The 26,696-nt window shown below is 38.6% G+C and overlaps 1 protein-coding gene across 1 annotated transcript in view; it reads left to right on the top strand.

The window, feature by feature from the left end:
* Positions 1 to 26,696, top strand: part of cntln (centlein, centrosomal protein) — a 113,949-nt gene that overhangs the window by 62,569 nt on the left and 24,684 nt on the right. The window contains exons 16-23 of the mRNA XM_055224223.1: positions 977 to 1,058; positions 4,993 to 5,068; positions 5,385 to 5,641; positions 11,935 to 12,144; positions 14,964 to 15,061; positions 17,751 to 17,877; positions 19,346 to 19,483; positions 20,808 to 20,993. Of these exons, the coding sequence (XP_055080198.1) occupies positions 977 to 1,058; positions 4,993 to 5,068; positions 5,385 to 5,641; positions 11,935 to 12,144; positions 14,964 to 15,061; positions 17,751 to 17,877; positions 19,346 to 19,483; positions 20,808 to 20,993 (1,174 nt within the window). The remainder of the gene's footprint in view (positions 1 to 976; positions 1,059 to 4,992; positions 5,069 to 5,384; positions 5,642 to 11,934; positions 12,145 to 14,963; positions 15,062 to 17,750; positions 17,878 to 19,345; positions 19,484 to 20,807; positions 20,994 to 26,696) is intronic.

Raw genomic sequence — 26,696 nt, forward strand, 5'->3', positions numbered from 1 at the left:
CGTGCAAGAGTAGTATAGTACTGCAGAAAAACGTCAGTAAATACACTTTCTGGGCTGCTTACACTTGTCATGTGAGTAATTAAAACAGTTCGGCCTCAAACTAATCTAAATTCTCTGTTAAGCTGCTTGCTAGCACATATATATTTTATCATTGTTTCAGAGAAGTGTTATTGCTTTGCTTGGAATTTTCCTTAGTATGGCATTAAACAAAAAGAAATACAATAAAAATCCATAATTACTGGGAGCAGGCTCGTCTATCCACTTATCTGACTGACGGATCTTCAAATGAGAAAATAAGATCCAAACATCTAATTATAATTTTTTTCATTTTGATTTCACCCTCACATAAAATTACACAAGTTCTAGTTTTTTGACTGTCCCTTTGGTGCAGGCGATGATCTCTTCTGCCCAAGTCCCGGTGCCCCTTCCAGGCCCTGGCTTTAACCCTAACTAGCCCCCAGCGCTGTCATGTACCGCTCAGATCCTCCCTCTCTTTCTCTCTCTATCTCATTCTCTCTGTGCACTCTTTACCTCTGTTGCTTCTCCCAGGCCCCACCTTAATAAACCCCGCCAGCGTAAATGTCACTGGCTTCCACCTTCCCGTCAAAGGTCGCCGTCAATAAACCTGTGTGAGTGTGTGCGTGCGTGCGTGTGTCCGTCAGATACAACTTGCCTCCTCTCAGCCGTCTGTCACACAGGGCCTGGGCTAATGAAGGCCACAGCCACGCTCATACATGTTGATGCATTCACTCCTCACTTAATTTAGCAGCGCATTTACACTTCCAGCTTCAGAAATTGGACGGGACATTGATTTTCTGTTGGTAAGGGGGGATGCACATATTTTTGCTTGATGTCAACTAAATCAACCATAAAAGGTAAATTGGATTTTTGTCCAAGGGTGGTAAGTTTGAGAACCAGGGGTCTTTGGGGCACAACTTCTGGCCTATGGTAATGTTCTGTTTGCCTTTGGTTACAGTGACAGTGGAGATGAATACTCGGACAGCCTCAACAGTGTGACGTCGAGGAGTGAGTTTAGAAGGAGACGTGTACACAGAAAGGTACGTTTTTGTTATTTATTTATTTATTTTTTTTATTTCCATGGACTATTAACTGCAAACAACATATTTAAACCACCATGTTACCATTTATTGATTTGAAAGTGCTATATTTGCTGAAAACAACGTATTAACATGTTTTAGAAGTTTCACTTTCGTTTTTGATGCTCTCAGTCCCGCCTCTCTGATTTAAGTCACTCCCCCTTCAGAGCGCTATCACAACACAATCCCGCTAATGAAACTACTGCACATCACATCAGGGTTGTCAAGTTGCTGTGTACAGTTTTGTATTATGTTTTTATACATTTATGGAGGATCGTTGTGTGGGAGCATGGACGAGGTAGGCTTATGGGCTGAGAGTTGCACAGAATCCTACAGCTAACAGTAAGATGGGTTCAAACAGGGCTCGAGAGAGATAACTAAAATCCTCAAACATGCAGTGATGATGATCTAAAATCTCTTCAGGTATGTTTTTGATGAGGGAACAATGTTTTAATATGGTAGAAAACTCCAAAAAGTAGATTTTGCATAATACTCCCTCTTTAATTATCAGATTGGGAAGGAGCTACTGGGAAAGTGAACAAGCACATGATAGCGTTTCACATCATTTTTCTGGCTGGGTGGCAAATCTGGTGATCCTCAGTTTATTTTTATTTCATTTTTTTGAAGTAAAAATGTCACTTTGAACATCCATTTTTATGGCTTGTTTTATGAATTCCCTCATTCAATTTTAAAAGCCTGTACCTGAATAATGGAACCAGTGCACTTTAAACTGCTGTTCTGAGCATTATTCACTATGATGAGTTTATAAGCACTTTTTTACAACTCTCAGAGACCAGGACGGAGTTTTTCTTTGACAGTAAAGCTCACAATAACTAGCAAGCTATTAGATCCAGACAGTACACAGCTGACTTTTCACCTCAAGAGCTCCTTATTCACTGTATGTGTACTGAGGCAAGACACATTTTGCTCAAATGCATGAAAAAGAAATTGGGTGCTGGCCTTTAATGGGAAAAACTATATATATTTTTAGGTTTTTAATATATTCTATTTTAGAGAGATTTACAAATGTGTGTGTGTGTGTCTGTGTGATTGTATGTCCCTTGGAAAGACCAGCTGAAATCGAAGCAAAGCTGTTGTCTGGACTTGGTGGCAGGCTGTGAAGGTGGATTGTGTGGGCTTTGTAGCTGAGTCTTATCCCTGTCTGCCTGAATACCTGGTGGATGCAGTGGAGATGAGCGACTGCACACTGGGAGCCGCTATGACACCTCTGTGATGGCTCTGGCTCAAGAGTCTTTACACCTGCCAGTACATGCTTGTCTAAGTGTACGCTAGATCTACTTGTGTTAGCTGGGGCTTGAACACTCCCCGCTCCCAGCCTTTAGCTGCTCATACTGCACCTTCATGTTCTAATGAGCCATGCAACCTATAGCTGATCCCTCTTTACATCTATGCAAATCCTATATAAATGTTATACATATGTCACTGGAAAAAATGCCCCCATAGGCATCGACATGACGTTGTAGAGAGTGGTGTTCCAATGTTAAATGTCTAGAAAATGCTTTTGTAATTATATTTGAGGTGATATTATGTGTTGTCTATATATTAAAAAAGTTGCAAATATAATTGGCAGATATAAAAAAGATCACACAATTGAATTTCAGTGTAGGGTGATATTTTTGTACTTTTGTGTTTAGTTTTATGAACCTCAGCCTAGAAATGTACAAGAAAGTTGAAAGGACTGATGGATTGAAAACATATTGTTAAAGAATCGTTACTGGTTATTGGTACAGTCAATCAAACAGAAATGAAAAATTGAGATTATAGGATAGAGGATTGAATTCTATTTCACATTCAGAGAACATTTAACCAGAGCACAAGTCTTCAATAAGGTTGTCAGAAGTATCCAAACTTGGATACTAATTGATACTAAAACTAGTTTAGAAACTAGATACTCATTTGATACTTGACATGAAAAAATTGGTATTGATTATCGAGTCTATTACTTAGTATCAAAATCGAGTTTGACTTTTTGTATTGTGAACTGACTACCGACTGTATTTTTTGTTTGGGGTACAAGTACCTTAACAATGCCTGCTTTTTGATACTGGTTCCTGGTGCCCGTATTTTTAATGTAAATGAATCGCCAATATTATTAAAAAAATAAATTTCTTAATAATTCATTGTACCAAAATAATCTTAATAATTGTACCAGAATTAATTCCATGAATTATGGTACAACTCTGTTAATTCATATTTAAACAAGGTAGAAGGCTATAAATGTTCAGATATAACTTAAAACAAATGCTGTTTGTGCAGAGTGCAGTTGTGATGCATACGCACCTGTGCTGCTGTTAAATAAGTCAGCGCTGTGTATGTTTTGGCTCATTGGCACAGGCATTTAAAGCCAAGGAACCAAAAGTTGGCACAAACAAACAAAAGTGAGTTTTGGTACCCAGCCCTAACTGTGACAACACCAGTCTATAATACCAAATAAAAACCACTCCCATAGACCATGAGCTATCAGAACGCCTCACTCTTGCAGCTCATCCCCGCACAGTTTCCTCATTCCCAATCGGACTAAACGCGCCCATCAGCTCCTCCCGGGCTCATCGCCGTGACAACCCCTCCCCCCAAGCCCCCTTGAACCCTAGCCCGTCACAACCCCAAAGCTCCTGTCTCCTCTCCCCCCTCCGTGTGATCAAACCTGGCACTGATCAAATGCTACCTGACCTTCGATGCAGAGAGGGGGCTCCTTTGATGCCACTACAAACGCCGGAGCAGTTGGGAGGTGTCACCCGCATATGGACACTTAGAAGCACACGCTCACGCCATACAAATGAACAGGGGCTTTTAGACAGTGATTGAACAAAGGAAGTGTTCGCAGGCATATGTCAGGGCCGATATCCACTCGGAGAAAAGCAGGAGTTGGAGTCTGGAGAACATGCTCAGGTGAATTATTAAAGCTCTAGGTGATTTGTCTGGTGGAGTTACACAGAGAGCGCCCTGTGATCATGGTGTCATTAGGAGAAGCGCTCCCACAAGCACGACATGTCACTGGTTATGTTAGATTAAACATCTGTCGTCTGATTTAGGCAGGGGGTGGAAGAGTTCGGAGCAGTATAAAGAGACACAATGTATAGATATGTACTGATCCAGCTTTTTGATACTGATACTAATTTTGATAATAGAACTGGTGGTCACATTTTCACCCTAAGAACTGCTTTTAAAATATTTCTGTACTAGGGCAGGACACATTTTACTTTATTATGGAAAAAATGGGTACAGCCAATTTAGGAATACTACTCGGCTAACCAACCAAGGCCCATATTACACTATTTTCTGATCTATGTCATAATGTTGTTTCCTCATCAAAAACATATCCACAGTTGTGTTTGTTTCATCTATGCAAAGTTTAACACACAAACCCTATATATTTAGGCTGAGTTATTCTCACAGACAGAAAACCCGCCATCTTGTGATTCCACGTTGTAACTGTACTGGAAGAACTCTACTGTGTTTTTAAACTCCATAGACATACTTCTCTATTAACATTTGGATGATTTCAGCCCTGGGATTTGCAATCTGTACTAAACCAAAGGTAGCTGTTAAGTTGAAAACTTGCCTCTTGACATCACAAGATGGAACAGATGGAACTTTGGAGATGTGAACAGTAATAGTAATAATAAATAAACATGTATGAATGAAACAACATTATAACATGGCTTAAAGTTTACAAGAATAAATCTTTGGTAATATAGGACATTTAACTTAAATAATTCTTATGTGGCACTGGTGTTTGCTACTTTGGTGCCTTCTACATATTTGTCAGCTTGTGTTTTGTAGTTGTGTGTTTTTTGTCTGTCTGTCTTTTTTTATTTTTATTATCAACCCAGTTCAGTTTTGAAACTATTAAATGTGCTTGTTTCTTTTGCAGTCTTACAGGCCCGCACAGATTTCAAAGACTAAAGAGCCGCCTGTAAACTCCTCCAGAAACAGACTCCTAAACCAAGGTAAGTTTCTCAATCCTCATCCATGCAGAACTACAAAAACTAATCGACTATTAATCAAATCCAAAAGAACATTCACATACTGTTGATCGGAAACAAGTTTCTGGGAAGTCTACATGCTTTTTTTCCCTGTCCTCCTCCCCTGAATTATTCATAGATGTTAATCATTCAAGTTGTTAAATATATCACACTTGTTACCCACTTGTGCGTACACAGAGACACTCCCAGCAGAAGCTTTCTAAACAGGGATTTGAAGAACTTTTTTTTTTCCCCCTGTACTTGTCAACTGCGCCTATATGTATAACTTCTTTCCTGTTAGATGATGAACAGTGTGAGTCCTGGGAACGGGGAGGAGAGAACAGGAGGTGGAGGAGACGGAGGCAGAAGACACAGCTCTGCCCCTCCTCTTCTCTGCAGCAGCGCATTCAGTCCCTACAGCGTCACAACGACACGCTGAGAAGAGCCAGAGAGGAGGCCCTGGTGACGGCCCGAGAGCTGCGTGCCGCCAATGAGAAGATAACCGAGCAAGTCAACTCCCTCGCTGAGAGGCTGAGCAGCAGCAAGCAGATCACACAGGTAACTCTGGAGTTTTTTGTGTTCAGATGATGTGAGACAAGAGAGCACAATAGCAAGGACCATATTTTCCAGATTATAAGTGGCACCAGCGAAAAAATGCATAATAATTAAGAAAAAAAAAAACACATATAAGTCGCACTGGACTATAAGTCGCATTTTTGGGGGAAATTTATTTTACAAAATCCAAGACCAAGAACAAGGACATTTTATCTTTAAAACCAAGTTATAATAAGAAGAATAAAATAGAGAACAACAGGCTGAATAGCAGTACAGGACACTAACGTAACACGGCAAACTGAAGATATTAACATATGCCGCTTGTCCAAAACACGACAGACACGAGATGTCACTGATGTTTACTGTGGTCTTACTTCTTCATCACAGTTCACACTGTAGAACTAGCAAACACATAAAATATATCAAGTTCTGGCTCATATTACATAAACACACAAAACTGCACATGAACGCATGGAAAATATATAAACCGGTTAACCAAAAACTTTATATTTTTCTTTTCAATTGTTTCTTAAATAGTGCTCAGACGGATAAGACATATGCATAAAAGGCTGAGCCGACAAACAGGAAGCAGTTTTCATTTACAATATTGTTCCAAATGAAAAATGATCACCTTTATGGTCTTATAAATGAAGGGGAAATAAAATAACAATAACCAGTTTACCCTTGATCTCACTCCAAATCACTAAATCCATTGAATTTCAAGTCGCATCTGAGTATATGTCGCACCCCCGGCCAAACTATGAAAAAATGTACGACTTATAGTCCAGAAAATATGGCATGTTCCCGCCACTGTGTCTATATCAACATGGATATATGCATTTTTTTAAGGCATTTTAAAAATACTTTTGGACACCTTTGCTTTAGTGAGAGGCATAGTAGTTGGCAGTCCAGCAGGTCCAGGGTAGAAATCTGCATGTGCATACATATTCCCCCCATGGTTTCCTCTTAATGCTCAAGGTATACTTTTTTTAAGGAAAAGAATTGTACCAAATGATGATGTACATTCATAAAGTGCCATAAACCAAGGGATATTAAATATTAATCATGTTGTAATGCATTCACAGTAGGCCCAAGCCAGCATATATTCTGTGCTACCTGTAAGTTTAGAGTATAAAAATGGGGAGGGTTTTATAGAAAAAAATGTATTCCACAATAAAAACTAATAGTATTAATAATACTAATGCTAATCAGTGCGCGCTGTTGTTTACTACTACAACGTAAAACAAGTTACCGGTAAGATGAGGAACTTTATTTTGCCGTCAGTCACTTTCTCTATCTTTCTATACTGTAGTTTGTGGGCAGCAGTAGCAGGTCCTTTGCCCTTATCATGCTTAATAAGTTCAGCTGACAGGCCAATACACCCGTCTGTGGAGGTCAGCGCCATGGAGCAGAGAACAGACTCTCACTGCCTCTGCTGTTTTGTTGTCCTGTTGAATGTTTTAAAACAGACTGGGCTCTTCTCCACAATGTCACTAGCACCTCTTCTTCACATGTGAGTGCTGCTGCTTTGCCACTCACCCATTAAGTTATTTAGTACCTGCCTCTAGGTAGAAAACTCTTAGATGGGTCCAAAGTATAAATAAACCACTGAGCACTTTGGCCCTTAAACAGTATCTTTCCTGTCCGGCACATTGACACAGACAGATAGCCACAGTCCTGACAGGAGACTTGTTGTGCATTGCTGGCACAGGCACTGGACAGCTGATTAGGAAGCCTCTGTATATTTACTACTACAGCCAGTGTGTCGGACTTGTACACTGGGGTCAGAGTGGAGACCTTATATTGTTGCTACACAGGAAGTGGCCCTGGTGATCCCTCCCAGGCATCTGACAGCATGGCCCGCGCTGGGAGGCCTTAGACACACGCTCGCTGTAGTGTCAATGTGTGGACAGCCTGCACAGGAGTTGTTGTCTTCTTCCTGTTTGTTTCCTCCACTTTGCTTCTGCAGTATTAATGCCACTCTGCCAGAGAAAGTTGGAGCACACTGGCTGGTCAAAGGCGGGTCTCGTTGCCCTCTCTGGAAAGGGCAAGAGGTGATGGACTCTGGGCTCGTTCCAGCCGGTCCTAGCCAACTCTCCAACTCAAACTCTGCTGGTAATTGGCCTAGGACAGCCTCCACAGGGGCCATCATGTGATGAGGAGTATGGCACTTCTACTACGCTACACTTGTTTGTGCTGCACACTCAGGCTTGAGCCATTCTGTCCTTCCCCTGCTGCCTCTAATCTTGATCATGTTGATCATGAATTGTTTTCTTTTTATTCTATATGTTTTTCTCTTATGCACATAAAGAATACAGATAGTCTAAGGCTGTAGTTGACTAAAGACATTCTTGGTCATGCCCTGTCGATTGATTAGCCAACTAAAAAGGGGCTGTGGCAAAAGCTCTGAAAACTATTACAGATCTCTATGTATCTGACTCGAACTGCACTCACAAGACTACAACTCCATGCGAGTTCATGCAAAAACAACTACTTATGTGGAAAAAGATAATTTATTAGAATATATTTATATAAACACAAATTAGTCTTCACTCACTCACTTTCACTCAGTCCTTTCTGCCATGGTCCCATATAAATCCTTATAATCTAAATAATACAAATCTTGGATGACTAAGACCCCGATCAATCAATTCACTGACATAACAACTAAAGGCCTACAGCCTTAATTTAATCCATATCAAATAGAAAGATAATTTGTAGAATTTATGTAGATAATTTCATTACATCATTCATTACAAATTCTGAATAAGATATATGACTATGACAGCTGCCCCCATCTGTATTAAATATTATTGGCCTATAGGAGGTTGTGATGTCATCTGAAACCCAGCCATATCTACAGATGTATTTGTACAATTACTGAAAAGAGTTGCATCTTAAGTGTGGCGCAAAACCAGACTCACTTTAATCGTCATTGTGCTGCATAAATGAATATTAATAATTTAAATATTATTGCTATCATTAATTGTACATTGATGTGATGTTTATATTGTGATTTTATTCAGTAGCATTCTGTATGTACTGTTTCCATCTCTCTTTCTTTGCCAAATATTTTCAGGTCTAACCGTCTGTATAACTTCTCTCACTTCCCCCATTAATCTTTAATAAACCTGTAATATCATCAAAGGCAGGTTAAGAAGCTTTAAACCAGGTGACAGATGAAACAGTTTGGTATCAGCTCCGCCCTGCGTGTGAAATGTGTCTGTCACGCTTTTCATTCCAATAGAGGATCATTTGGTTTCCGGGATTATCTATACTGTCATTTTCAGTGATATCCAAATTTCCTGGTGTTACCTTGTTGTATATGGTGTGTCCTACCCTCCTTTTGCATGTAAACGTTTGGGATTACTCTAGGATTAACTGAATGTACAAGCCTTTCACACTAAAATCAGAACATGTTGGGGCACTCCCCAGCCCAGTTTTACCAGTATTATTGCAGTAAGTACTATAAAATAATGAAGGATGGAATTTTCCATGTTATTGCTCTGAAATGTACAGTCACATAATTCAATTCAATTTTCTATTGTAGTAACATAACATATTTTTCTTCTGTGTGGCATTAACTGCTACCACATGACATATTTAGATCATCAAGTCACCTTGTATTGTTTTGGAAAATGAAACTACTGCACATCGTATCGGGTTTGTCAAATTGTAGTGAACAGTTTTGTATCATGTTTTTGTATATTTATGAAGAACTGTTGTGTGAGAGCATGGAATAAGGCCCGGAAGAGATTGCCACTCAAATATGAATGGATGACATCTAAAACCTCTTCAGGCATGTTTTTGATGAGGGAACAATGTTATAACATGGTAGGAAGCTCTAAAAAATTTTTATTTTGCATAATACCTCCTTTTAAACCATGCATTTTGGTTCATGGGTAAATGCCCAATCCATCCATTGCACAGAATGCCCTTGTAACTGTGTATAGTTGATAAAACCTCTTTTTCAGTTAACTAATCAACTGAAAATGTATAAAATAAATAAAAAATAAAAAAAAGAATTTCTGGCTTTTGCACATTGTAAACAACTCCATGAGAATTAACATTTGAGAGGAGACTGAAATATGACCTGATAAACCATTATAATAATCTCATGCATTTCAGAACATGCTAAACTATAGGTACAAGATTTTCTATAAAAAGACAATTCATTATGTTTTCTGCAAAGGACATTTTATTATCTACATAATTTCACCCTTTACTTTCACAATTATGTCAGCTCAAACTGTTGTACATCCCTACTGAAAACCTAAAGTTGAAAATAATCATAAAAAAACATTCTTAAAATTCGTAAAACAGCAGTATGCACATGCAGACTTCTCCACATGTCCACCAGGCTAATTCAGCAGAGCGGTTGTCTTTATTTATCCTGCTAATGATTGGGTATCACTTCGGGGCCGGGCCTGACCACCGCTGGCAGGAAAGAGAGATGACTGTCCTCTCCCCCGCGGGTCTAATGGACGCACATTATTCAGCCAGTGGAAGTGTCAGCTCACCAGCGCTCAAAATGGCCCCTGGAATCAAAGCTTGTCTTACCGGAAGTGTCATCCATGCCACCATCAATTCGTGCACCACTGTCATTGCAGCTCGAGCCCCTCTCCCTCTATCAATCCCCCATACTCCTCTAGGGACGGGCCATGTTCTTCGTCAGGAAACCTAAAACAAGAGGATTCTATTAAAAGGTGTCAGCCAGCAACCAGATATCAATAACCTCCATGTATGCAGAGCAGGGAGCGAGCCCGGGGGATTCTGCGGTTTCACTGGGGTGTGTGGGTGTGTGTGCCTGTGTGTGTGTGGCAGTGTTTGGCCCTTCTGTAAGCAGCATATATCTTCATGTATCAAGTCTCCTATTTGTGCCATTAAGCATGCTCCATGTTTGATATGATACCAGAGACAGAAAAACTAATTGATGGCTGTATTGAACCAACTTCCAGAGACATATTTCTGCCCTGTTTTTCTTAATCTGAGTTTTTTTAAGAATCCCATGTAGTTGACATTTCTGTGCAATGCCACCTTGATGTAAGCTGGGTGAATGAACAAACAAGTAGCAAATCCAGAACGATATCGCTGTGTTCTGTATTTTTTTTTAATACAGATTCATAACAACAACAAACAACTGGGTGAAAGAGCAAGCAACTGCATCACCTGCCCTCTAAGTTAGCAAATGTCCTGGTACCGTTTTATCTTAATTAGCCATATAAAGCATGAGGAAAATCTTAAATCATAATGAACAAATAGTTTATTAAGAATGATTTGTAGAATTCAATGAAATTCAGTTGTATTTATATAGCACATTTAATGCAACTTCAGCTACTCGAAGTGCTTCACATAAAAAAGTCAACAAAAAAACAAATATACAGATAACACGATACACAGAAAAAGCACAAAACAATGAAACACCAATAAAATGTCAAAATATCCTGCCTAGCTAGTATTAAATGCCAGGGAGAAGAGGTGCGTTTTCAATTTAGTCTTAAACTGCCTTAAAGACACAGAGGATCTGACAGAAAGAGGAAAACTGTTCCATAGTCTTCCATAGTCAGAAAAGGCTTTGTCACCTCTGTTAAAGGGTTAGTTAGGGCTAAGAGTCAGGGTTTAGGGTATTATTTGGGTAGTTACAAAGTCTGAATTCTTCTTAATGAATGATTTGTTCTGGATGAATTAAGTCTTGTTCATGCTTTACTAAGGCATGAGTAAGTGTAGTTATTATAAAGTGTTACCAAAGTCCCATTGTTTTATATTTTTAAAGGATTCTATAGTTCTTTGTCGAACTACTTCCATACTTTATTTATTCATTTTCTACCTTTCTTTTCACCTCTCTCAAAAATGTATTATAAAAAAAAAGAATCAATCCTACCATGGAGTGGAGTTTGAGAATTTTTATTTTTTTATTTTTATTTTTTAATATATTTTATCATTTTATGGGTGTATATTCTTTTTAATGTGTTTCATTTAATAAAACTTCCCATTTGTAGTAAAGGAATAATGTGAGACTACCTTAAAGTTCTTGGACCAAGTTTGGCATCGGATCATACTTTTCCCTAATGTTCCTTATGTTGCCAAGAAAACCAATGTAAGGGTGTCTCTTAATGATCAGGGCGATGAGACTCTGTTACAAAATATATCCTACAGATTGATTTTACATAGCTCTATATAACTTTGCCCTAATAATCACAACACTCAAAGTTTCTACAGGTTAACTCAAACTTTATTATTGTTATCTTGTCAGAACTTACCTAGTCATCCAATTTTGTCTGTCGATCGACCCACAGAAGCTGACCTCTGACCTGGCTGGAGTAGAGCAACAGAAGAAAGTTCTGGAGATGGAGCTGGCGCAGTGGAGGCAGGTATCTCTCCCCCCAAAACCCGCACCTGCCGCACCCGCCGCACCCGTGTGCTTCTGCCAGGGCCGACCGTGCCCACCTGACCCTGCCCTGCCCGCTCTGGAGGCTGAGGTCAAACTACTTCAAGTAAAGCTCAAGGTAACGAGTTTTATACTAGTGAGAGCAAGTATGTGGTTAGTGAGTTTGTGCTATGTTGTTCCTGCCTGTATGTGTATCGAAATATTGCATACATATATCCGCTTTACTATTGATTTGTATGAGGGTTTTGATTTTGATTTTTGATTTTGTATGACTCAGTACATAATTACATCTTGTTAGTTAAAAGTGTGATTTATTTTTTATTATTAAGTTGTGATAAAAAAAGAAAATTCTTTTTGAGTTTGATATTGAGTTCATTCCTTCGTATTGAAAAATAATTTCATATTTTAGTATCCAGATAACGCTAATATCCTACAATAGTACAATACAAAAAAAAAAAAATACTAAAAACGGAGCATTCATAGTGTAAATAGTTTGTCTTTTATACTGTTAATAAAAAGTTGTAAAAATAATATGCTACACAAAGTTATGTTTCAGATCTCTTTTTTGATCCAGAGTCTTGCAATAACTGAACTGAGCCAATTCTTTTTATCTTTAGCAAAAAAAAAAATCCCTGGTGTTTTATTTAAACATCAATATTTCTGAGTCACTTACATCTCTGCTCTGAACAGCCCCCGGTCCTTGAGAAGTTTAAGAATCTCTAAAAGAAGCCGTCAAGGTTCTCGTTTTTGAAATCATACAGCAAAGAAAAAATCCAACAAATTCTCCGGGTTGCCAGTTTACACCTCAGATCACCTGAAATTGCATGTGATTTGGACATGAATTAGCATTCCTTATCATTTGATCTTATTAGCAGAGAGCTGTCACGGAGATGAGGAATGGGTTGTAGCAGTGGAGACGTGCCCTACATCATGGGGAATGAGGTGCGAGGTGTAGCACAGCCTCCCCCATCAGTGTCACGCAGCAGATTGGCCCTGTCATTACGTGTTCGGAGGATGTCATGACAGGTGACAGCACACAGGGGGCCCCGCGGGGGTGCACCCTCTTCAGCGAGCGTATTGTCAAAAGCTGCTACGGCAACGGTACCCACTAGAGAATCAAGGGCCCTTTATACCAAAGTAACATGCAAGTTCCAATATTTATCAGAGCGGTGATCTAAAACCGAACTGTCACCATGAACGGTATTCCTATCCTCAAAAGCAAGCGGGTGGAGGTGTCAGAGCTAACAAAAGCACAGTGACAAAGGTTATTTAAAGGTCCCATATTATGCAAAAGTGACTCTTGTGAGCTTTAAGCCGTGTTATAATGTTATCTCCTCAAAAACATACCTGGAGTTGTGTTTTGATTCATTCACACATGTAAGTGTGAGTAACCATTTATTATTAGTCTGTCTACATGCTCTAAAAATGCTCTGTTCTGCCTTGTGATGTCATGAAGTGGTAGTTTTCAAGTTAACAGCTACATTTGACCTTTAGTTCAGTAGAGATGAGCTATTCCAGAGCTGATATTATGCAAGTGATTCAAGGGAAGTGTTTGGAGTTTAAAAACACAGTGGGACATTTGCTGTATTACTGTTCGACATCACAAGTGTTTTCTATTTGAGGGAAGAACTCAGCCTAAATGCACAGGATTTGTATTAAACGTGTGAATGAAACAAAGCACAACTTGAGGTATGTTTATGATGAGGAAACATTGTAATATAGATCAGATAATGGCGTAATATGGGCCCTTTAAAGTTGCACTATGTAACTTTTGTGATGCCGCAGTGTCTACCACCTGCTTGTCTCCATGGAGATTATTTACTTGTCTGTAATGTTCCACAGCATGGTATTAACTTGCCTATCTTCATGAAGCAGGTGATGTTACCAGGCCAAGTTACAGGCTAGATCTGTGGAGAGGCAACTTCGCTCACAATAAGAATACCTGTTTTTAAAATATTTTAGTAATAAAAATGCCTCTAATTGAATAAATAAATGCAGAGATAGATGGATGGATAGATGGATGGATGTTTAATGCCATACTGTGAAACATCCCAGGCAAAGAGATGGCATTAATACCTTTTGTGTTATGCAAAATCAACATAAAATCTCTTCAGGCATGTTTCTGATGTCGATTTTTATTTGTCATCAATTAATGTTTGAGTAATTTAGCGAGAGCAAAGGGAGGGGGCCTCAGAGCATCACAAATGAAAGTGACACTTATCAAAAGTTTTTTCACCTAATATAGCATTTTCAAAACAATAAAAGGTAACATGGAGATGTAAATATGTAATGTCTTAGCAGTTTGTACCCCATAGAACATATTTTAATTCAGACACAGAAGGACATCCCTGCGCACTGACCGTTAAAGTAAAGAGAGCAGTTGTAAGGAACATTTTATTGTTAGTTTTGTGATAAAAATTATTATAAATTAAACAAAAACAAAAGTAGTTTTATGTTTTACCTTTTATTACACTGTCCAAAGCATTGTGCATTTAGCAGGACTTTTTAACGACCTTATAACTTAAGATGATGAAGTGTGTTACTAATTGATTTTTATGTAGTGTTGTTCAGCAGAAAATGTTAATATGTGTAATGTTAACAAGAGCCACATTTAATTCACGGCCATGTCTAATTAACGCTATTAACGCAAAATGTTCAAGTAGAAAAAATCTATAAACACAATACTTAATAAAAGCAGTTCGAATATAGTTATTTTCTCCTAATTACTCCCCTCATTTGATCCACTTTGAAAACTAGCGCGTTTCTCTTAACCTCTTTTAGCACCTTCCACCCTCCCGCTGTAGTTCTAATGAGGAGGCATGCTGCGCCTGACCTGTCATCAGCCGCGTCGTGAAAAGCAGCCCCTCCCCTTATCGCGCTGGCTTCGACACATTAACAAACGCACCCTCTCTCTGCCCTCCTTCCTCCTCCCACCAGAGCTCAAGTTCAGAGGTCACGAGGCAGGTGGCAGCTAACAAAGCCCTGCGAGGCCAGCTCCAGGAGAAGGAGGACAAGCTTCGCCAACTACAGGACAAGTTAGTCTCACACCTCTCACCATTATTATTACACTGTCCTCTTTTTGTTCTACTATACCACCACTTCTCTGCTTTCCTGTCCTCACGATACCTTACTGCTTTCCTGAGTGGCATAGATTAGATTTATACACGCCACATAGAACAAAAAAATGTACATTAACTTAGTATTCACATGTTCATTTATTGAACTTGAAATACGGATGCCACTACTTGCTCATAGTTGCTAACACCGAGCTCTAGACAGTTACAACCTTAAACAGGAAAAAGAGGGGAGAAGTATTATTAAATATATTTGTTGTATAAGATCCAAAGTAGGTATTGCAATAAATAAATATAAAAAGGCAAAATGTGTGTGTTTTAGCCAACCAGTAAATATTGGACCATAAATTTGGTGCAGGTGTCACTTCTTGACCCTTCTGGACGAAGCCTTTGTCTTTGTCTCTGTTCTCATCTCTCTGCACGTTGGCACGTTCACAGCCCCTCACATCTGCAGTGTGTGATTCCACCCTGTGGCAGCTCCCTGTCTCCTGCACCTCTCCCTCTCTGCCTCTGTTGTGCAGATGATTAGTGAAATTATGCATGTTCTCTTAAGCAGGCGTGCAGATACAAGTGTAAAGGAGCAGTGTGGATGTGGGTGTCTTGTGTGTCATGTAGTGTAGGGTTTCTTATGTGGGTAGCTTCAGTGGAGGGCTGATCAAAGACCTGTATTGATTGTTTGTGTGCCGCAGGAGGGACCAGTTTGGCCCATGACACCTAAACCCACACACTATCACTCTGGCCTGTGGGCCACACAGCCCTAATGAGTTACACGGTTCACCTCCTGCAGCACTGGCTCCATTACATAGTGCACAGCTATAGATGGTAAACAATTCACTTAGGAACAATGTGGTGTTGTGAAAGACGCATCTCGTCATCCTGCATTAGAATTTCATCTTTGAACTGAGGGGAAGGTACAAAGAGCAAGTTGGCATTCCTCCGCCTGATTCTCTTTGTCTAGTATTCTGTGTCCTCTGCCTGACTCTCTCAATAATGCATACAGGGCATGTGTACAATCACAGTGGGCATGTGCTGGTGTGTGACCAAAGGATCACAGGCACAAAGAGTGAACATCCCCAGTGCAGCAGACTCTGTCACACACTGTACTCCCATACAGGCAGATACCAGTCCATTTGCCTCCATGGAGGGACTCCTTCTCAGAATGAAAGACATGTCTAGACATCTCTGAAATATACATCTCTGCACACACACAGGGAGCAAGGCTGCTTCGCCTTAAAGAAGAGAGGAGCAAAAAAAAAAAGAAATGAATTTCAAAGTACACCGGCATGTCCTCAGTCAATATCCGGCACTATGGCCCTGCCTTATTTATGAAGTAGCTTCTTTCATCTTTAGCTCTGTTGTCTATCAGCCACATGAAACATCCAGCACCCTCCATTCTTAACAACATCCACCAAATGTTAGCGCTCACTTTCACTCACGCTGCAGACCGCTGACTGTTATCATTACAATACACGCATGTTTGATGAACAATATTGCCAACAAGCACAGAACAAAGGGAACAAATGCCTAAATTATGGGGATAGCGGAGTCTGCGGCTCTGGTCTGCTCACTAACACTCATAAATAGAGATCACACACTCCAGCAGAAACAGCCGCCATCCCTCATTCTTTTTTATCCTCTATTCTTTTTGGGCTGCAGAAGAAGAAACATCTAAAATAAATGCTGTCCGTCTAATTGCCATTAGCATTGGGGCACAGGGAGCTGCAGACTCTGTCTTTAAGTCAACAGCAGACAGCCATCCGAAAGGTTCAATATGGGTTTTCTCATTAATGGCCAAATCCATGGGGTAACCATCCAGCACTTCTCCCCCCAAAGTCCCTAGGCTAGACTCTTTCATTTAATTTAATGTCACTCCAATAGGACAAGCTCACATTTATTTAGCCAGGCTGCCCTCAAGCACTTGCCTACCTTGAGGAGGCAGGGACATTTACTTACAGACTGTTTGCTCTGCTGTTGCGTCATTTGTTTATTTAAAACACACAAGTCATGATGCGTGTGGGAGAATCACCACATCTCTGAAAAAAAGAGGTTTTAATTAACAACAGCCTTATGATCTTTATTCTATTTGTTCACACTCCCAGCGGTATAGACAACCATGAAAATGCCTCATATTTTCCTTTTATGATAGCAGATTAAACATGCTAACATTCTTCGCCAATTTAAAATAAAGCCCAGCGATTATACGTTGAAATATGGAACAAATCAATGTTATTAAATAGGAAAGAACATAGTGTTTGCTAGCGTGTCTTTACATCAGACAATATTAGCTCAGAACCGAACAGAATTCCCCATGTAATCTTTTTGAAACAGCGTCGCCATGGCAAAAATAAACATGTAATAAACGCTTAAACTTGTGTCACTGTCGATTCGAAATGCAGTTTGTCACAGAGGATTCCCCAGTCAGGCTTGGCGCGGCATCCCCAGCAGAGTACTTGTTCTAATGTATGCCACTTAGAATTACAGATGCAGCCTCCCCTCTGCCTTTTACCCAAACAGCATGCCAGTGTATTTAGTTGTCATAATGAGCTGTCATGGCTGATGCACTGCACGGGGACACTGGGGCCGCCTGCCTCACGTACTCGCTGGTGTCTCTATTTGTATGCAACGTGTCACTGTATAATTTGTCTTCCAGAGCAGCCCATGTAGAACGAGACGTAAACATGAAACGACAGCTCGTGGAGGACCTGAAAACAAGACTGAAGTTTTTACAAGACATGGAGGGAAGTTACCGTGGGCAGGTGGAAGAGCTGGATAAGAAGGTATGAGGAATGCACGATATATCGAAAAACTATCAGTTTCGCGATGTAGAAGTTATGCAGATGACATGGCAACACTTGGAGCTTAATTAGTGAGCGGCAAAGGTATTTGAGCGTCAATGGTGAGTGAGGAGATTTTCTTCTGTAAAAGCTGAAAATGTGTCTAAATGTGAATAATATTTAGTTTATACCTGACTCTAAAACAAGACAATCAAATAAATAGTTGCAGAAAACTGGTTAGCTAAACAATAGGGACACTGCAGACTACACACACATTTATGATTGATACAGACTTTGGGATCATACAGTGTTGAACTCAGTCAATGTGTTGAGGAAATAATTGTTTTGGGGCAAAAACAATAGCTCCATGGACAAAAAATTTGCCCATAAAAAGCAAATAAACACATTTTGTCTGTTTAGCTGCCCATAGTTCAGTTGGAATGTTGAGGGGTGTTTTTTAAATAAATTGGCGTCCTTGCTGCAACAAACAATATATCGCAGTAAAACCAAGGTTCTCCACCCAAAAATGCAAATATGTGAAATAAAGCTAATTTTATGAAAGATTTTCCAAAATTAGCCTTGATTTAGACCTGGTTTTGTCTCTGTAAAAATAAATTTTTTACAGAGTTTTACTAGCATGAAAACATGTCATTTTTTTTGTGTGTTTTGTTTTATTATTATAAATGAAAGTCAAAAGCATGTTAAAATATTGCAATAATATCGATATTGCAGTTCTTAGCAGTTCCTCTTGTGCAGCCTTAGAAGCTATATATGATAATACTTGATACACATAAATATGAGTTGGTTTTGGTTAAAAAGTACATATTATGTAAAATCAACTGATGATATTTTAACCATGTTCTATTGTTTTCCGAATTACTTTTTTAAAATAAAGGCGACATTCTTTTCGTCACAGAGATGGTGCCAACCAGCAGAAGTATAGAGTTATCAAAATAAAGTTAAGATAGTTTAAATAAAATATAAAATATCAGTATCTTAAAGAAAATAGGTAGTCTTTACTAAACCCCAAAGATGAAATCAAATAAATATTTCCCTCATCTGTAACTTCCACAGAGTTTCATTTTTGTATTGGTTTATTTATGTTTGAGTATTTCTCCATTGTCCCAAATTTGAAGCTTCCAGTTTTCGAGTTTTCACCTACCCCCTGTCTCCAACTACAGCTCTGTATTTACTTTCCATTATTCAGACATTTCAGACTCCAGGTCCTATGTATAGGATTAAAAATGTTTTGCTGTCGCCATTTTTTCAGCAATAAAAACATGTAAAGTGAATCTGTTGCTTGCCACAATGAAATGCAACAAAGAAAGAGGTGGGGCCTATCAGTCAATGGACCCATTTCTATTATTAAGCTGATTAAGATCAATATTTTTGTTTATAATGAACAACATGCAAAATAAGATCCGCATATGTTATAGTTTAATACTGAATACTTTTTTCTCTGCATATATAGGTGAAGACTTTAACAGAGGAAGCCACCAATCGGAAAGCCCTTATTGAATCCCTGAGGAGACGACTGAATGTGGCGACGACAGAGAAGAGCCAGTATGAGGCCTCCTGCACTAAGCTTAAGGAAGAACTGGAGAAAAAGGTTGGACCCTGCGACAGAAAACAAATACTATTTTATTCTTTTATTATATGAGCAGTATAGTGAAACTGACTAATATGTACTTTTGGGGACGATCATGATAACAAAAATCAGATGTAAACTTTGTTATCAAATCCTAATATTTGTCTGTAAAATGTTTTGGTCGAGTGAATTATCTGTAAAATGAAGTGAACCAAAATAACACTCCAGTTTTCAATTTATACTTAATTTCTTAATATGATTTCTTGATATATTCTACTGTAACATTTTTCATACCTTCAGTAGTTCTACAATTTAAGACATTGAAATTCAATGATTTGGTAAAACTAAATAATTTAAAAACTTTACTAAGCAAATCAGCAGATCTTGCTCACCAATCTCCAAAAAAGATTCACGAAGAGCAAAAGCCGTTACATTTTGAAAGATGTTGAAGTCTTAAAAAAAAACAGGTTTAACAACAACAACAATAGAAAAATGTGTTTCAATCAAAGGTATCGGGTTACGGAACAGTCTAGATGAAAACATTGAAACTTCAAAATCTATTCAAGTGTTTAAAGAAATGTCAGTTATGAGAAATGTCAGTTAAGAGATGGTAGAGTAACTTTCCTTAACCTGTTCTTAATATGGTGCAATGTCACTCAAATAAGTCACTTGTAAATGTAGCTGTTGGAACCGTTAATGTTCTTTTGTGTGAAAAGGGGGCAGATATTATAAGCTTAGGCTTCTTTCTGCTCCTTTTCATTCACATTGTTGCATGTAACATCATTATTTTATATCCATAATAAACAAATTAAACAAAAAAATGTATACAAATAAAATAAATATTCCCAATTAGGCCTGTCACGATAATTACTGTTTCAATTTATCGTTCAGTAAATGTCTGTACAATTTCTTTGCAAAAATGGGGATATTTGGGGTATTTTTGCTCTAATAAGTGACTTCTATATCTGTTACAGCCCATGCCTTTTAATGACACTGTTTTATTTATTTATTTTGTTATTTTACTGGGATTATCTTGCTTTATTGTTATTGAGACAATGGTATAAAGTAGTTTCAATATTATCATTTATTGCAGTATCTCTCTGGAGCAAAAAAATAACTAAATACGACTTTCGTCAAAACAAACTTTCTTTTACAACACTCTTTTGTTTTCAGAAATAGTTTTTATTGTGTTATCGAATTCACCACCATCACTCAGGATTACACAAAAAACATGAGATTAACTTGCAGCGTGTGCTTCATAAATCAATAATCTATCACATGCCTAAAAGATTCTCTATGAAGAATTAAAGCATTTTCCCTCTTTCCCTGTTTTATTTTTCTATAGGAGCAGCGTGTCCTTGCCTTACAGGCCCGAGTGGGAGCTGGTGAGCAGGCTCTGGTTGCTCTGGAGAAGACGGCCACAGAACAAATGGAGGGGTTGACCCAGCAGAGCTCCCAGGCCCTGGACAGGCTCCAGAGGCAGTTAGCCCAGGCCTACTCCCAGCTAGAGCAGCTCCACATGTTCATCAAGGTACATTTTAGAAAGGGGTGCCAAAAGTTCAGTCTCTCTGAATATATTTATATACAGAGCTATAGAGGTCATAGTCATTGTTCGGTAAGTCCCTCTCTTTGTACAAGAAAGATTCAAAAAGTTTTGCTTGTGCCAACCTTCCTGTATTTAATGTTGGTTAAAGTGCCCATGTTATTTTGGGATCTACATGTTATTTTATAATGTATAATGTTTCCAATCTCTACTAAACAAAAGGTAAAAGGGATCTGAAACAGCATTTTGAGCTTTGGAGATCAGGGCTATCATTAAGAAGTTGCTGATACGATACATACCTTGATACATAGGCCACGATACGATATGTATCTCGATACAGTACAATGTTGATTTGATACAATACGATGAGATATATTTCAAATTGATTTGATATGATTCAGTGAAAAATAAAGGCTTTCGGGACACTTAATGATCAATTAACAAAAAAAAAAAATTATTTGTTTTTTTTTTCTTTAGCTATTATTTGCATCATATCTTGAACAAATGTATGACTAGTGCTGGGTATCAAGAAGTTGCCAATACGATCCATACCTCGATACATAGGTCACGATATTATACGTATCTTGATACAGTGATATATTAGCTCCACATTTACATGTACACAGAGACATGTGCAGTTTAACAGCTCTGGAGCATCGCAACATATTTTCTAAATCACAACTGTGATACTAAAAGTCTTTGTTAAATCAAAGTTAATATGACATAAACCTATTTTAATCATCAACACAGTCAATCAAGTCTCAAATGTTCTGCATATACAAGTTTCTTTCCTCTAAACAAGCCACACAAATGTAGAACTGTGACAGAATAATTTGGCAAAATACACAAAATAGAACTCTTGGTGATATGTTGATACGGCAGCCCATGATATCAATACTATGTAATTAAATGAAACTATACGATATATCGATATTGCGATATTTTTGCACACCCCTATTGGAGATGTTGACAGACTAATAATAAAGGATTACTCAAACGTGTGAATGACACAACATAATGTGGCTTAAAGCTCACGAAAGTCTATTTTGTGTAGTATAGGACCTTCAGTCATCTTCTAAGGGCACTTTAAAGCTGGAATAACTGCCAGCTTTAACTTTTGACAATACATGAAAAATCGTTTAAAATAATCATGATTTCATGATATTTTATTTTAATGAACATTAATTATTTAATAATTCCTAGACAATACTACATCAGCGACAAGGAGACAAATCCTCACACTGACATGGGTGTAAAATGAATACCAATACTACAAGATACAGAAGTGTCTTTAACTGCTGTTTATTCTTGCCCATATGCTGCACTGTTCATAACCACAGTTCACATCCTGAATTTGCGTGATAACACTGTAATATCCCCATTGTGAAATTATTTTATCACCATTATATGAGTGGCAATAGAATCATAACAACAAAAAAATGAGAAATACTGCTTTCTACATGTTTAGAGTGCAAACATAAGTCCTTTCATTTCAATCTAGTAAGTAGTGTTTTATATGACATTCAGAAAGTTTGATTCCACATTGCTGGTCACATACTGGAGTTTTCGGGATCTTATGGATCATGTGAATAAAAATATTTGTTATATTTTCTTTCACTGTCATTTGGTTATGTTGTCAGTATTCTTGTATAACTTTAACATTGTGATATTTTGTTCACAATAATCAAAACACTCAAATTTGACTTGATGACATCCCTGCACGTAGCATTATCATTTTTTAAACCTGGATTTTGACTGCACACACGCAACACCCATCAGTGACACGAACAACACAGTGAAAGCTCCGGTCAATGCGCTGCACCTATTCACATGTTGAGCTGGGATTTATATTTCATGGCTGCCCTGGAGGCGCACTGAGAGGCATTCTGCTGCAGCATCTGTGAATTCAACCCGTCCTGTTTCTTTTTGGCAAAAGCAGTAAACATGGCAACGTGTCACGGCAAAAACCACAAAGCTCTCTTATAGTCTTAGTAGACACATCTGTTTAATGTTTCAAGGGGGTCAGAGCTGTGAGATTCTGGTGTCACACACTGGAAACAGCTATAAAAGAGCAGTTAGACTCCAGATACAAGGAGCGAAGGGCGTCGGAAGTACTGTTGTCCACTGACCCCAGGGTTGCATCACTGTTTTGCTGATGATGTAATTCTATTATCTTTGAACAGCAGACAGAATACAGGAGTTTGTGTTCCAGTTTTATACAGTCAGGGCCGGAGTCAGCATCCTTGTCAGAGACTGTAGTTTAGGACAGGTGTAGTTTCAGGATGGATATGGCACAAAAATTTTATGTACTAGAGATTGACCAATATGGGGTTTTTCATGGCCGATGCCGAGTGTTTAGAATCCAGAACAACCAATGGCTGATAAGATCTGACGATATTTTTTGGCTCTTTATGTAAGGCAGATTTTAATTTTTTTTTGTCCCAAATGATGTAATTTAACTCCGACACATTCCCTTTTTTTACCACATATCTATAAGAGAGCTGTGTAGTCACGTTTTGTGCTGTTATCTCTTCTGAAGTGTTAAAATAAAGCTTTGTGTGTACTTTTTAGACAGCAGGTCAGTCAAAACAAAATAACGGTCTATGCTGGAAATTTAAGGTCAGTAATCCAACAAGTGCTAATATTGGCCTGATATATCGTCCGACAGATATATCAATCTATCGTTCCCAAAATTCTGAACTTCACATGTGCGAGCTTTCAGATATGAGCTAGAAGGCAATCTGATCTCAAGGAAAAGAGATTCTCACAAGCAAGTCTGAGGGAGATTGTGTTTTGTCCGGACATACACTTCTAGTCAGAATACTATGTAACATTTTAACGTTTTTGTGAGTGAGACCCCTGGTGTACTCTCTGGTCTGCAAAGCATGATGTGTGAAATTTAGGCAGTATACGCTTATATGTTATTTTTATATATATATATATTTTTTTTATTTCCCTCCTCATTTACGCTTAAAGTTGTATTCAAAGTGATTCATGCATTTTTACATAATCTTGATTTTCCTGTATTCACAACACCGTTGCACCGAAAATGTGCCTATACATGCCCACTCCTTTGTATTTACTTCATGCTCTGATTTATTTTATTATTTTCTTTAAAAAGTTGATACAAGGAGGATTTAGCAGCATCGCATAGCCATTTTGTCACAGATGGCAAAACAATCTGCTACCTGTTGGTGTTAACCGTAGCTATGCAGTTACGCGGCACTAACACACCCTTGTAAAACAATACCACGATGTATGTATTCAGCACGTTTTTCTAACTTCCCCTGACAATATGTGTTCAACAGCCATTTCCAAGTAATACTGAATGTGTTGTTGAACAGATACTCATCCATACAGACACTTCACCATCCCACATTACATAACTATTGTCTCGATTGTCGTAGCACTATCTATAAAAGCTAAGCTAGACACACATATTAACCTAACCATAAGCAAAAGGAGCACTGCTCATGGGCTGCATTAGTACCCACTGCCACCGTGACCTGGCTCAAAACAAAGGCCATGCAGGAGAACGATAGAATGGACAGAATACGAATGACGTGTATGTATGCATCATTATTATACACATGCATTTTTATCATGTATAAGGTGAGACAGGCCACCAGTGCTCAGCATACTGTGTACCCAGAGGAGACTGCAGTATTGTCTTGTGTGCAGTGTGCAGCTAATCCATCACCAGGAAGAGGGCTTGTGCCGGGGTGTGGGAGGCTGGCAGCAGCTGATAAAGACTGCCCATCAACTTGGCTCATCTGACACCTGTCCATCATGGAGGGAATAGTTTGGCAGAGGCAGGTATGCTTCGGCCCGCACATAAATCACAAAGAAGTATGTAATATGTAGGCAGTGTGTCGTCAAGGGTCAGAGGGGAATTATTATTTATATGAGAAATGCTGTATAACACAAAATACATGTATGTTACTTATAATTAACAAATATTGAGTAACGCCCAGACTGAAATGTTTTCTATAGGATTTACAGTCTGGACACTGCTTTTTTAGGTGACTTATGGGAAACAACTTCAGTGATCAACTATTACACAAAAAGTTTATCATATTTTTATCTCAAATTAACAGTGTTTAGTGTATTTCTGGTTGATTCTCCTGCAAAACACCTGACCAAAGGAAAACAGTACTACATTACCCTAAAGGTTTGTAAGAAAACAGGGCTGTGGATGTCTGAAAATCATTGCTACTTTTATATAATGATGTTATTGTTGGAAGATAATCAAAATGTCTATATTTCTTCGACTGATTAACCTGCCTGTCGTTTACCTACATCTGAACTCTGAGATTAATGTGGGGCCCTGAGCACACATCTTTAGTCTGCACAATTATGTAGGTGTATCAGGTGTTTATTATGTTCTTTTTTCCAATTGTTTCTTGGCTTGGTGGGATAGTACCTGAGCTAAACATTTATTATATTTTTACATCAGTTAAGTGGCAGTTTGTGAAGAAAAATAGAAAGCAAAAAGTTGTAAAGTATAGGAAGTAGTCCATCAACTCCATCCAAAATGCAGAGACAATTAACACACAACGAAAGGACGGTTTAAACATTGGGTAAAATAAAGGTGTCATTTTTTTCTTATTTGGCTAATTGTAACTATTGTGTAATCTAATTTTGGGCCTTGTTAACTTTATGGTTGCTAGGCTACCTCTACATATGTCACATGTGCTGCTCGTGTCCAACCAGGAAGTAGTATTATAAATTTCACCAAAATTACAAAACTAGAAAAAGCTCGCCAATACTTTTAGTAAAATCTTAACTGTTTTAGAGAAATGAGTAGTTTAATCTGTCATATTCCCTCTAAGTTCATTTAACATCCTAGTATTTTACGTAAAGCTATGCATTCTCATGAATAGGTTTGGTATTGTTTTGTCCAGCCTACTCAGCCAGGAGGAAGACTTGGTATCATTTCAATTGCAAGATATTTGTAGTGGTCTTACATAATTTCTGCTGTGTTTTCTCATTTACTTAATTTCCTTTACTTCCTTTTTTATTTAATGCTTATTCAACTACACACTTGGGCTCCCATTTCTGTTGAAGTATCTAAAAAAAACCAAAAAACAATTCCCATTCTACTTTATATCATGACTTTACTTTACCAACTCTTACTCAAAACATCCAGTGCCATGCAAAGGTTCACAAAAACTGCCTGTCTCCACAATGTACAACCTATTATCTGTAAAATGGAAGTTCCGTACACATGCATAGAAATCCAGTGTTATTAGCTTTGCTCTTCATTCCCATAACCCGAGGCTGGTGGGGGCCATTGTGTTGTTGAGGATTCACATCATTGTTTGTCTCCCCTAGCTCCTGTGATCCCCTATAAGAACAGCAGGCCCTTTGATTGGTCTGGCTGACGTCCGGAGGAGATTTACTCTTGTCATGTATTGATCAGGACGGGAGGGCTGTGTCTGTAGATGCGCTTGTGTGTGTGTGTGCGTGCGCATCTTTCTGAGGTTGTGTTTTTTTTGTTCTCTGCGCCTCTGTGTGCCGTGGTTGTGTATATTTGTGCGTGGAGAGTATTTTATTGTGTGCCAGTAGACCCCTTTGGCCCCTGCACACGCCCCGGGCTGTAAGCACTGCTGTTGAACTGCTAAAGAGTGGCCCTGCATGCAGCGACTCCTCATGTGCACAAGCTGGTAGCTCGCTCACACAGAATATGTT

This window comes from Periophthalmus magnuspinnatus, chromosome 1 (genome assembly GCF_009829125.3).
Source record: "Periophthalmus magnuspinnatus isolate fPerMag1 chromosome 1, fPerMag1.2.pri, whole genome shotgun sequence".
In the NCBI taxonomy this organism is placed as follows: Eukaryota; Metazoa; Chordata; class Actinopteri; order Gobiiformes; family Gobiidae; genus Periophthalmus; species Periophthalmus magnuspinnatus.